The following is a 13,516-nucleotide window of genomic DNA, read 5'->3' on the forward strand; positions in this document are numbered from 1 at the left end:
TTTTTTTAAGAATTAATTTCGACGAATGTTTACAAAGTTTTCAAGCGTACCGTTAAATTAAATTCCTTACCAATTTTAATTAAAAGTTTCATAGTTCCACAGTAGACGTAGCTGAATTATCGTCCCTTTACGTCCCTATTGTTAGTTAAGATGGGTGCAGGACAAATTGGAGGAATTGCTACATTGCGTAAATTTTCCTGTTTTAAATACCTGTTAAACCTTAACCAGACTAACAGTTCAAAAATGACAATCAAATGTCAATCTTACTCATTGAGAATAGAACACATTTTGAAGTACCGTATGTGGGAAATATATGCCTATCCTTTAGTCTGGTAAGGGTTAAATAATAAAATTACAGAATGAGAAAAGTTTGTAGTCACGGTATTTTCAGTATAGTTCAACTATAGTTCAAATAATAGGTCCTCTGCTACGACTTTGAACTTTTTGATTGCCTATTTAAGTGTTAAGTAAAGGTTTTAATTACGAATTCTCCATACCTACTGTTTCGTTTTTTGCAGTGGATTACGATTTTAATAATGCCGCTGGTTTCGTTGGCAAGCCTGCCACAACTCTTGATGGACAATTTGTTGTAAGTTGGTGGTTGGTTGGTTTTCTTCCAAACCGAAGTTTAGAAGGCTTAGAGGACCATAAAAAAATATATTTATAGTATACTAGCTTTTGCCCGCGACTTCGTCTTCGTCTGGTGGTGTCAGTAACAGCAGCTAGTGTAAGTCTAGCGCCTGAATAAAGTGTCAATCATTCAATTTGAGCATACGTTTGAATCAGTGATCAGGCAATTCATTAACTCTTAATTCCACTCCCCCTTTTCACTCTCTTTATGGATAATTTCCGACATAAAAACTATTCTGTTCTTCCCCGTGACTCAAAATATCTCCATGCCAAATTTCATCTAAATCGGTTCAGCGGTTTAATCATGAAAAGGTTGTAACAGACAGACGACAGACAGACAGACACACTTTCACATTTATAATATTAGTATGGATTTGGTATTTATTGTATATTGGTATTTGGTGGATCTCTGCTGTAGATTTACTCAAAGTTTTGTGATTGAACTCCTCTACTAGCTATTAACTTTTCTTCAATTTGTGTTTAAAAACCTCTGTGACCCTATTGGAGTGTTGAACACATTAAAGTTTGTTCGTTCTTTCGTAAAGTCAAATGAATTCATATCATGCCGTCAATTCTCGATTTTTTTCGCCGAAGATATACCGCGTGTCGTGTCCCAAAATTCAACGATACCTAAGCTGGCACCAGAAGATGGACCTGTTCATGACTACTCCAGGAAAAAAAAAAGAACACAATATATCTCAATTTATTATGGAATTACAAAAAAAAATGAAAATCGACACCCCTCCTACTATTTTTAACGACCTAAAATTTTTCAATTTTTAGGGTTCCGTACCTTAAAAGGAAAAAAACGGAACCCTTATAGGATCACTCGTGCGTCGGTCTGTCCGTCTGTCACAGCCTATTTGCTCCGAAACTACTGGACCAATTAAGTTGAAATTTGGTATTAAACATGGGGGCCACTTTTGGGGGTAAATGAGAAAATCAAAAAATAAAGTTTTATGAGACTATATCGTTTTACATATTAAATGAGAGAGCTCAATGTGAGAATCTCAAACAATTATTTTTTTATAATTTTAGAATAAACAGTTTAGAAGTAATTCAAGAAAATAGTTAAAAAATTACCGTTCCCCCCCCTTTATCTCCGAAACTACTGGGTCTAAAATTTTGAAAAAAATACATAAAAGAGGTCTTTACCTATAGATGACAGGAAAACCTATTAGAAATATGTAGTCAAGCGTGAGTCGGACCAATTACTTAGTTTTTCATCCGACCCCTACGGGTTTTTTAAAGGCAATTCACTCGCGTTTCACATAATATATATGTAGGTATAAAAAATATATTGTAAAAAATTAATTAATGTACGGAACCCTTGGAACGCGAGTCCGACTCGCACTTGGCAGGTTTTGCATTTTTTTAAATTATTTTTCCTTGAGTAGTCATGTGCAGGTCCATCTTCTGGTGCCAGCTTATCGTTGAATTTTGGGACACGTTGTATACCACTGAAGCCAAGTGTTGCCCGCCAGGTCTATTACTTTTCCCAATCCCTGCTGTTCTGCGCGGGGGCGCTCCTGGAGCCGCATATGGTGCTGACGCCCGCCGTGTGCGTCTATGGAGAGGACTACATGTTCAATGTCTACGGTGGCTCGCACAGATTTCAAATAGGCATTGGCACGAAAAGAGAAGTTGAAAACATTTGTTTACATAGATGTAAGTATCTTGAAAAAAATAGTTTTATTCGATTTAATTATACCATTTTGTGGCATTCGGTGTCGAGACACTGGGGCCGGGAGGTCCAAGCGCACATATTCTTTTTAAAGAACTATCCAAAAAGCTGGTCGATACCACCGGTGACCAGAGAACTGGCAGCTTTCTCTCGCAGCGCATCAGTATTGCGATTCAGCGAGGGAATGCTGCCAGCATCTTTGGCACAATACCAAGGGGGCCTTTTTTAGATTTATTTGAATTTGGATTAGTTTAGTTTTTCATTTTAGATTTAATTTTAGTTTTTAATTTTACAAAAGATTGTTCTGTCTGTGATGCAATAAATACTATTTATTTATTTATATTTATATGAGCCTAGAGTAGGGTTGCCATAAGTGTGGGGGCTCAGACCGGGACATTTAACGAAAACCGGCCAAGTGCGAGTCGGACTCGCCTTCCAAGGGTTCCGTACATTACACAATTTTCAACAATGTATATTTTGATGTGAAACGTGAGTGAAATGTTTAAAAAAGACCCGTAAGGGACGATCAAAAACTAAGTAATAAGTCCGACGCACGCTTGACTGCATATTTCTAATAGGTTTTTCTGTCATCTGTAGGTAAGGAACTATTTAGTTTTTTTTTTAATTTTAGTAGTTTCGGAGATAAAGAGGGGAAGTGGTAATTTTTTGTCTATTTACTTAAATTACTTCTAAACTATTAATCTTAAAATTATTAATAAAATATATTTGAGATTCCCACAGCTCTATCACTTGATATATAACACCATATAGTTTGCAAAACTTTGTTTATTAAGTGTCTCATTTACCCCCCAATAAGTGCCCCCTATGATTAAAATTCATTTTATTTACGTTACATGTCCGTCTTCGGGTTATAGATTTACATAATATATGTGTACAAAATTTCAACTTGACTGTCACTAATAATGTAGGTACCTAAATGAAAACGCGAGCGAAGCGAGCGCGAAATTTTTTCGAGACAATAGTAGGTAGGTTTTTAGGATTTCGTACTTCAAAAGGAAAAAAACGGAGCCCAAATAGGATCACTTTGTTGACCGTCCGGCCGTCTGTCTGTCTCAATGCCCCCTAATAAATAACTATGATTTATAAACCGGGACAATTTGCTTATGGGCCGGGACACCGGGACATCATGCTTCAAACCAGGACATGTCCCGGCGTACCGGGACGTATGGCAACCCTAGCCTAGAGTGTCCCACTGCTGGGCTAAGGTCTCCCTCCTCTCTTTCCACGTATCCCGGTCTTGACCTGTCTGACCTGTCTGTGTCCCACCAGTTCTTGTCATATCAGTTTTATTCGATTTAGTGTAATTGTATTCTTTACCAGGCAAAGGGTGAATACCATCCAGTGTTGGCCGTAATGGTTAATTCTAATTAACAATTAATCAATTGCATTAACCATTAATTCCGCAATTAATCAATTGCATTACGCATCAATTTAATTAAAGTTAGTTAGAATTGAATCTTGAGACGTTTAATTACATTGATTGTCAATCTAATTGCCTATTTAATGGCATTAAAGTTTCAAAAAAATAATTAGAATTACTCTCAATTGCATTAACGTTTAATGGAATTAAATATTTTTTTCATAAACTAATAATTAATGTTAATTTTGCTTGAAACTATTAAATGGGAATACACTCATTATTGGTGTATTTTTATTTGTCCCTGTCATATGTGAGTTGGAGACAAATGGGAAACGGGGACAAATGGAATTTATTCATTTATATGAAGCGCTTATTCCATCTGCTCCAGGCGGGAACAAATGGGAAAATATCGGATAATGATGTGTTCCCATTTGTCCCCACACCAATAAAGTGGGGAAAAATGGGTATAATTTATATGCAAACTGCACATATATTTCCTATATGTTCCCCGTGGGGACAAATGGGAATACACCCATTATTGTTAGTTATAATGGGTGCTCATAAAATAAAATAAATAAAATAAATAAAATAAATAAAATAAATAAAATAAATAAAATAAATAAAATAAATAAAATAAATAAAATAAATAAAATAAATAAAATAAATAAAATAAATAAAATAAATAAAATAAATAAAATAAATAAAATAAATAAAATAAATAAAATAAATAAAATAAATAAAATAAATAAAATAAATAAAATAAATAAAATAAATAAAATAAATAAAATAAATAAAATAAATAAAATAAATAAAATAAATAAAATAAATAAAATAAATAAAATAAATAAAATAAATAAAATAAATAAAATAAATAAAATAAATAAAATAAATAAAATAAATAAAATAAATAAAATAAATAAAATAAATAAAATAAATAAAATAAATAAAATAAATAAAATAAATAAAATAAATAAAATAAATAAAATAAATAAAATAAATAAAATAAATAAAATAAATAAAATAAATAAAATAAATAAAATAAATAAAATAAATAAAATAAATAAAATAAATAAAATAAATAAAATAAATAAAATAAATAAAATAAATAAAATAAATAAAATAAATAAAATAAATAAAATAAATAAAATAAATAAAATAAATAAAATAAATAAAATAAATAAAATAAATAAAATAAATAAAATAAATAAAATAAATAAAATAAATAAAATAAATAAAATAAATAAAATAAATAAAATAAATAAAATAAATAAAATAAATAAAATAAATAAAATAAATAAAATAAATAAAATAAATAAAATAAATAAAATAAATAAAATAAATAAAATAAATAAAATAAATAAAATAAATACAATAAATAAAATAAATAAAATAAATAAAATAAATAAAATAAATAAAATAAATAAAATAAATACAATAAATAAAATAAATACAATAAATACAATAAATACAATAAATAAAATAAATAAAATAAATAAAATAAATAAAATAAATAAAATAAATAAAATAAATAAAATAAATAAAATAAATAAAATAAATAAAATAAATAAAATAAATAAAATAAATAAAATAAATAAAATAAATAAAATAAATAAAATAAATAAAATAAATAAAATAAATAAAATAAATAAAATAAATAAAATAAATAAAATAAATACAATAAATACAATAAATACAATAAATACAATAAATACAATAAATACAATAAATAAAATAAATAAAATAAATAAAATAAATACAATAAATAAAATAAATAAAATAAATAAAATAAATAAAATAAATAAAATAAATAAAATAAATAAAATAAATAAAATAAATAAAATAAATAAAATAAATAAAATAAATAAAATAAATAAAATAAATAAAATAAATAAAATAAATAAAATAAATAAAATAAATAAAATAAATAAAATAAATAAAATAAATAAAATAAATAAAATAAATAAAATAAATAAAATAAATAAAATAAATAAAATTAATAAAATAAATGGTGACGCGGGCCGTACTTTGTTAATATTTATGACTTTATGAGACATTGTCGTTTGTCACTATTACATACAAAATAGCCAAGGCGGCACTGGGGCCGCAAGTGATAGGTTCACGAGCCGCATGCGGCCCGCGGGCCGCAGGTTGCCGACCGCTGCACTAGACCTTTGATCCCTTGGACGTCTTTATAAATTTACGATATTTATTCTTGTTAATTGTTAATTATCAATCACATGTTTAATTTTCATTAAAAATTGTTTTAGTTTTTAATGGTTTGTAAAGCAATAACCATTAATTCTTTTTAATTGTTAGTGGTTCGTAATAAACTAACATTAATGCAAATTGATGTTCAATGCAATTGATAATTAATTTTCCTTCAATGGTTAATGGCTAATGGCAATTAACCTTTTCAATGGTTAATTTTTAATGGTCAATTGCATTAACGTTCGGCCAACACTGATACCATCCACGTGTTCGTTTACCATCAGTCAGTTTTTAACTCTAAATCCCCTAAGGCCCACTTGCACCATCCCACTAACCCGGGGTTAACCGGTTTAACCGTCAACCCAGTGTCAAATTGTACTGGTAACCATGGTAACTCCAGGTTTAACCGGTTAACCCCGGGTTAGTGGAATGGTGCAAGTGGGCCTAAGAGGATAAGTCTTTAAAGGGAATTTTTAAGACTAGTAGTTATGAGTAAAGTCTTCCGTATTCTTCATAAAACTCATAAACAACCGAAATGACTGGTCAAGTGAATTCAAACGGCTGCCGAAGAAACATTATTGGATTTATCTAGAAGTGTGAATGTAGATCATAAAATAATATTTCCAGGGATCGATTGATGTTTTGTAGGAGATTGGGAGCTAAAACCTGACTATGGTAAACGATATATAGTTTATCAAAGGACTGTCTCATTTCAAACATAGAGAGAGAATCATACTATCTTTGTCTTACAATAGTACTAGCACCCAAAAGAAAAGGATGAGTATACTTTTTTTGTTCTTATCGGTTTGACCAACTATGTAGGTGGTAAATCACCCAAAATCTTTACTATTGTATTTCAAACTATTTATTTGCGACTAAATATGTAGATATACCCCCTTATTCATAAACGTTTACTAAAGTTGACAAGCCGATAATAATCGTTTGTCCCTTTCCATCATACCAATGCGTCGGAAAGGGACAAACGATTATTATCGGCTTGTCAACTTTAGCAGGCGTGGCTCACTCCGTGATTTCATCGCTTTGCTACAGGTAGCTAAAAGTACATCCGTTCGGCCCCAATTTTGGGGTTTGCCATACGCCGCGCGTGGCGTTGTCGCCACCTAGCGGCCATATCTGAGCTGATCGTAACAGACGCTTTTGTTAGAGAGTGAGCCTTCTGTACACCTAGTACTATTATTTATTCTGTGACTTTAGTAAACGTTTATGAATAAGGGGGTTAATCTTTAATAGGTAATAATAAATGTATCAATATTTATTACAACAGTATTAAATAAATAAAAAACATTAAATTTACTTTTTAACTTTTCATATACTTTTTACTCAGCTTACAACCACTCAGGGCGATGGGAACACTGTGTGACCGACAACATAGCACTGCTCGTGCTGAATAGCCAGTTCGCGATGCGGCAGTACGAGCCGAACACAGAGTACATCATGAACAGGCTGCGCTATGGTGTCAGCTTGGACACTTTGGTGGAGAAGAATGCGAATATCAAGTGCCGATACTACGGGTGGGGTAGTCGGAGGAACGTAAGTGTTTATACCTACTTACGATAGTTACGATTATATCGATTCATTTTGTAAAGGATAATGTCAGTGTAGAATTTAAGTGTCTAGTATTGGAGATAACGAAATACACGAAATCGAGTGGTCGAAATTCTAAAACTCGGTCCCCTGGGGTGCGACTATTGTAAACGCTACGGAGCCCTAGGCTCTCCAAAACATGTCAAAACAGTTTAAATTCGGTATTTGATTGTTAAAAAACGGAATGCTAACACAGGCTTATGTATATTAAAGCTAACTATTTATCTTAGGCTAATATCTCGGTACGCATAGAATACGTCAGCGGCGGTGGTAGGTTCAATGGGTTCAAGTGTGATGTGGAATATAAAGTTGGTAAAAAATAATTCAAGCGATCCTTGTAAGTAATGTAAGTCCCTACCGTATTTTGTGGGTAGAAAATGACGAAAACCTATAGCCTAACCTGACTTCGACTACTCGAAATTCACATTGATAATATTGATATGTTCAAGTCTTAGACGGTGAATCGTTCTTACTGATCCAGAAGAATTAGCACGAGTGCGCCGCAACAGTATCTTTCGCATGATAATAGAATAGAGTAGGTATAGAGCAATAATGTCTTTCTAAAAAAATAAGGTGGGTAGTCTATTCGCACGAGTGTGTGTACTGTTTCGGCGCATAAGTGTAGCGTGTAATATAACTTGTTTTTTATTTAACTTGGACCGCGCATAATATAGACTTTTCTTATTAGATGTTACTCTAGGTAAATACTCTGTAGATAGAACGCTCATAGCCAAACAGCAGCTTTTTTCGATTGCCTGGCCGCGTAGCCAAAATGCCAATCGCTTACGCTCCGTAGCGATCGAAACGCAACTGTCACGGTCGCGCTAATATGGAAGAGTAATAGAGAGACATAATGCTTTTCGTTGTCGAAGCGATAGCGATTGTAACCTTGGCTAGGCCGGCAGTTTATGCCACTCATATTTCATCATCATCATCATTATCATCAACTTTTTAGGGATTAGCTCTGCGGGTAGGAAATAGGTTTATGTACTGTTACGTAAATATAAAATAATCAAGTTAACATTTACATATTTTCAGGGCTTTCTGCTACCTTTGTTAACACATATGCGTATGGTGGATGTCAGAATTATGAACAACTGTGAAGAAATGTGGAATACTGGCAGCAGATTTCTATGCTTGAGCCAACCAAATTGCATAGTAAGATATCAGAGTTAGTAATATAGGTGATTTTACTTTTTAAGTAGGATGTTGTCTACGCGCATTACCTAAGTATTTTATCCTTTCCAAAATAGCTAAGCAATCTAAGCATAAGTATTATGTTATTGCTATTGACAGGTTGCTTTTTTTACGTTACGTTAACATTTTTACAGAATGAGAAGTATGGAGCATTGTGTCCGGTAAGTGCGGTTCTTTTATCCCAATCTTGTATAAGTAGGTAGGGCCCCCCCACATCTGGCGTCTTTCGAGCGTCGGCGTCTGTCGGCGTCGGTCCAGCGCTATGGAAAATGACGTCGATGCGCAGTTGCGTCGACGCTGCGTCGACGTTGCGTCGACGTCGGCCATAGAATTGTAGACGCCGACGCTCGAAAGACGCCAGATGTGGGGGGGCCCGTAGAGTCAGACCAAGAATAGTCTGCAGTGGATTTAATAGCCCACGCAGTGAAAGTGTTATTTTAAACGTCAAACTTCTATGAAACTATGACGTATAAATAACACTTACACTGTACAATACGGTTGCAAATCTTTAAAGGTACCTAAAGTAGGTATTAGGTACTTTATTAAAACACGCTTGTTCTTCGCGGCCTTCCTAAATTCCTAATAACGGGTTGGCTTAAAGTAATGAGAATTTTTGTTTTCGGACATAAAGACAATGGCCATGGATTTCTGGATGTTATATTGAAGAACTATGCAATATCCAACATTAGAACCAAATTCAAGAATGAAGTAATTGGCCTCCCTTGTGTTAGTTTACGTAACATGCTTCTGACCGTTTGCTTTTCACTTTGGACAAACTACCAAGTACTCTCTGACTGATCGTTTTGTAATTACACGGTAAAATTTATTTTATTCTATAATATTTTTGCCTACTATCGCAATATACATATCAGAGTATATAATATTTGCCAAAATTCTTCGATTGATTTAAGTCTTGGGGATATTCTAGGGTTGGAAACGTTTAGTCGTTTTTCCGCGAGAGCCTAAAACCAGTTAAAAACGTCATTGCATACATTTTACCAAAATATGATACATAAACAATTTTCTCTAAATATCAATCAGTTGCAGATTTCATGAAAATGTTAATCAGTTAGCAATTGTGAATGATGGCATGATATAGATAACAAGCTAATATGCCGAAATAATTAAAATTAACGGCAATAAAACAGTTATGGAATGTAAATAAAACGTTGTCCAAAGCATGACGCAGAGGGTTTGAACACAGTTATGAGAAATCGGATGTGGGAGATGTTATAGTATATATAATGTTTTCTTGTTATTTAAAATATGCTCTTGTTTGTCACTGTAAAATTTCGAAAACCCACAGCTATTGTCTTTTTTTTTATATTTCCGAAAACGAAAATTCTCATTACTTTAAGCCAACCCGTTATGTACTGGTACTTGCACTTTTTTGCAATGGTAAACCAAATTGCACACGTCGAACCTGGACATGAATGGTAGGTATTAATGACTATACTAACGTTTCGAAAAACTAATTCCTAATTATTGTAAAATACAGGAGTAAAACAAAATTATTTTTCGGCTATATTTGTTTTTTCGGAAGTATTGTGGTTTTTTCGAAAAACCAGCCGTTTTGTAATTTTTCCGGGTTTTTTCACCGCCCTGTAACATAGCTTTCCTGATATGGAGCGAAAATGTTTGGCAAAGCTAACGTGTAACGACAACGTGTCGTGATTCATGATTAGCGATGAATGGTAGTCAAATGTTTATTCAAGTCATTTGTAATCCTAAATAAGTAGTCTCGTGTACGTGTTCAGGTTTTTGTGGTCACAAGTAGTTAGTTTTTAGGGTTCCGTATTGGTTCCGTACCTCAAAACGTTATAGGATCACTCGTGCGGCTGTCATAGGATCACTCGTGCGGCTGTCTGTCTGTCCGTCTGCCACAGCCTATTTTCTCGGAAACTACTGGACCAATTACCTAAGTTGAAACCATTCCCCCCCCCCCCCCCTCCTTTATCTCCGAAACTACTGGGTATAAAATTTTGAAAAAAAAAACACAAAATAGTTCTTTATTTATAGATGATAGGAAAACTTATTAGAAATGTGCAGTCAAGCGTGAGTCGGACTTATGTACGGAACCCTAGAAACGCGAGTCCGACTCGCACTTGGCTGTTTTTTTTTTCGTATTTGATTCTTTTGATTTGTCTGCTGTTGTCATTAGATACATACACCATATTGTTTAACTAAGATCATTGAAAACCGTAATGTACATAAACCAGCTGATCGATTTTAGCAACTAAATAAAATACTCGCCACTTGATTAAATGACTAACATAGTCCGAAACTCCGAACGCGACTCATATTTTTCAAACGTTTAAAACACAATATGCTCCTGTAGCGCGCGAGAGTTATCTCCGAATTAAGCGATAAAGCAATAAGCGGTATATGTATATGCGATGATTTCATGACGAAACTTGACAATTAAGTAGTTTTTTTTTTGTCTGAGGTGGATGTAATTCTCATTGGATACTGCCGACCCTGTATCCGGCAGCATGCCCGACTCGGCTGTATTGGAGATTTTTCTCCCAGCCGCCTACGAATTGACCCCTAAACTTAGACTCAAATAAGAAATACGAGATTTACTTATTTTGTACCAGAGTCGTTAACTTTAATTGTATATATTATTGTCCACTGAAGTAACCTTTATCTAAAATGTGTTTGCAGCTAATGCTGCCTGTCTCAAATGAAAAAAAAAAATTATAAATCGCCATCGTTTCCATTTTCAGGACGATTTAGGCTCAGTGGTCGAATGCGACGGTTACATCCAGGGCATGATGACCTCCGAACTCATCGACCGGCCCTGCGGCGTGGGATTTCTGGACATCTCGAAGTACATGAAATTCCTGGAATGCGCGGTTGACGACTCACGTGACGCCATTAAACAAATGGCGCCGGTATTGTCGGTGCCAGTGGTGGCGCTAAACACTGAACACCCTGAAACATCGGGTGAGCATGGTTTTCAATCTATGAGCACTTGGTTTTCAACGGTCAGTAGTTAGGAGTTCTCATGTCTACATATATTACATACATTACATTTTTTTATTTTTTTTTTATTCATTTTTTTTTATATAACGGTCACAACAGTTTTGTTATGATCTTGTGATGGATAGGAGTGTGAATCCAACTTTAATTCCTGTGCGCTTTTGAAGGCACCCGCGACGCCATTTAGTGCGCGAGAAACTTCAGAAAACCCAGGTTAGCATATAGTTTTCAATCAAACATAAAAACGCATATACATACATATATTGGTAAAAAAAAATTATCTTAGAACTACAGTAGAGTCCGGTTAGTACGACTTCGCATATAACAACCAACCGCTTATAGCGACGTAAGTATAGACACTTGTTTGGTTTTAGAACAAGCTACTATGAAAGCTCAACCATTTATTACGACTCCGCTTATAACGACCGATCGCTTTTAACGACGGAAATTGACTCAAAATCCGTCCGTCAAGTCCGGTTACAACGACGAGCGACGTAGTTTTTACAAATAAATTGTTGGCAAGAAGCTTACTCCGTCCCGCGCACCCAAGTCCCCTCCCCCTTTTGCCTATACGGAGCAACATGAAATAGTCATGTGACTTTTCGTAATCTTGCAAACTAAATAAAACAAATCCCATTATTCAGTTCAGCTTAAAAAACTTCACATTACCATACCATACCATACCATACCATATCCATTGTACCATATTTTAAGCAAATAAAGAATATTCTTTCTATTCTACATAATTAGGTATGTAAGTTGGGTGACAATGCAATATATTGGTAGGTACCTTCGAGCTGATGGACAGAGGTGGCCATAGGAACTATGTGATAAAACAACATCATCATCATCAGTCATCTTGCCGATTAGATCCCCAAGAATTACGACTTTTTATTTTACGGGATTCGAGTAATTTGCGGATGACGAGTGAGTACGCGTACCTTGAAAAGTGGCTTCTTCTAAACACAAGTCTCTCCATTTAAGTCAAGCTGTCGTAATACTAACGTAAATAAATATTTTAAATGAAATGTTTTATTTTTCTTTGATTGTCGCATAAGTTTTAATAAATACAATATGATTTAATTATTTTGATTAAAAAATATATTAAAATTGGCAGTTCGTTTTGTACGACGTTCGGCTAGTACGACGTAATATCAGCGGTCCCTTGAGCGTCGTTATAACCGGACTCTTACTGTAGCCTAAACTCAATAAAGTGTTGCATTGTTTCATGTCATCATCAGATTATCATGATAACGGTGCCAATTTCTAATAGATATCTACCACGTAAACAAAGCGCTACTGTAGAAACATTAAGAAAAATGCCATAAAATTAATTTTGCCAAGGTAGGAAGTACTTCTGGATTAATAGACGTAAACATGTAACGGTCGCTGATAGACAGCCAACTTGAAGCGATCGGGGAGTATCTAATGATGACTATAAGCTATAAGACATTCATTCTAAGTTGTACGTCAACAGGTGAAATAGAGACCACCTTGGTGCCAGAGAAAACTCAAGAACCGGGTGATGCAAGAATGGGGAATTTCTACGATTATTAACGATCGTACCTTAAGGTTACTATACCTAGGTACCTAATAGGTATTCGGAGGTACCTGCGTGCTTTTGTAGGTATTTTATGGAGAATATCGTACAATTTTTTAACACGAATAAAAAATACTCTGTTCTACCATGTTTTTAATGATTTCATCCGCAACGACGAAAGAAACAATAAAAAATAATATCAGGTAATTATTTATATCAACTCAATTTATTCATATATATGGTACAAAAACAAGTCAAAAAACAATAAATAAAAATAACTTAAAATTAA

General features: G+C 33.4%; 1 protein-coding gene across 1 annotated transcript; it reads left to right on the forward strand.

Annotated features, from left to right (window-relative positions):
* Positions 1–46: 46 nt before the first annotated feature.
* LOC134672886 (uncharacterized) lies at positions 47–13,244 on the forward strand. Its single transcript, XM_063530835.1, has 8 exons — positions 47–187; positions 519–589; positions 2,115–2,298; positions 7,249–7,454; positions 8,547–8,666; positions 8,840–8,866; positions 11,432–11,651; positions 13,165–13,244. Exons 1-8 carry the CDS (start codon positions 151–153, stop codon positions 13,242–13,244), a joined length of 945 nt encoding a protein of 314 aa, XP_063386905.1. The 5' UTR covers positions 47–150.
* The last annotated feature ends 272 nt before the right edge of the window (positions 13,245–13,516 follow it).

This window comes from Cydia fagiglandana, chromosome 17, assembly GCF_963556715.1.
Source record: "Cydia fagiglandana chromosome 17, ilCydFagi1.1, whole genome shotgun sequence".
NCBI lineage: Eukaryota > Metazoa > Arthropoda > Insecta > Lepidoptera > Tortricidae > Cydia > Cydia fagiglandana.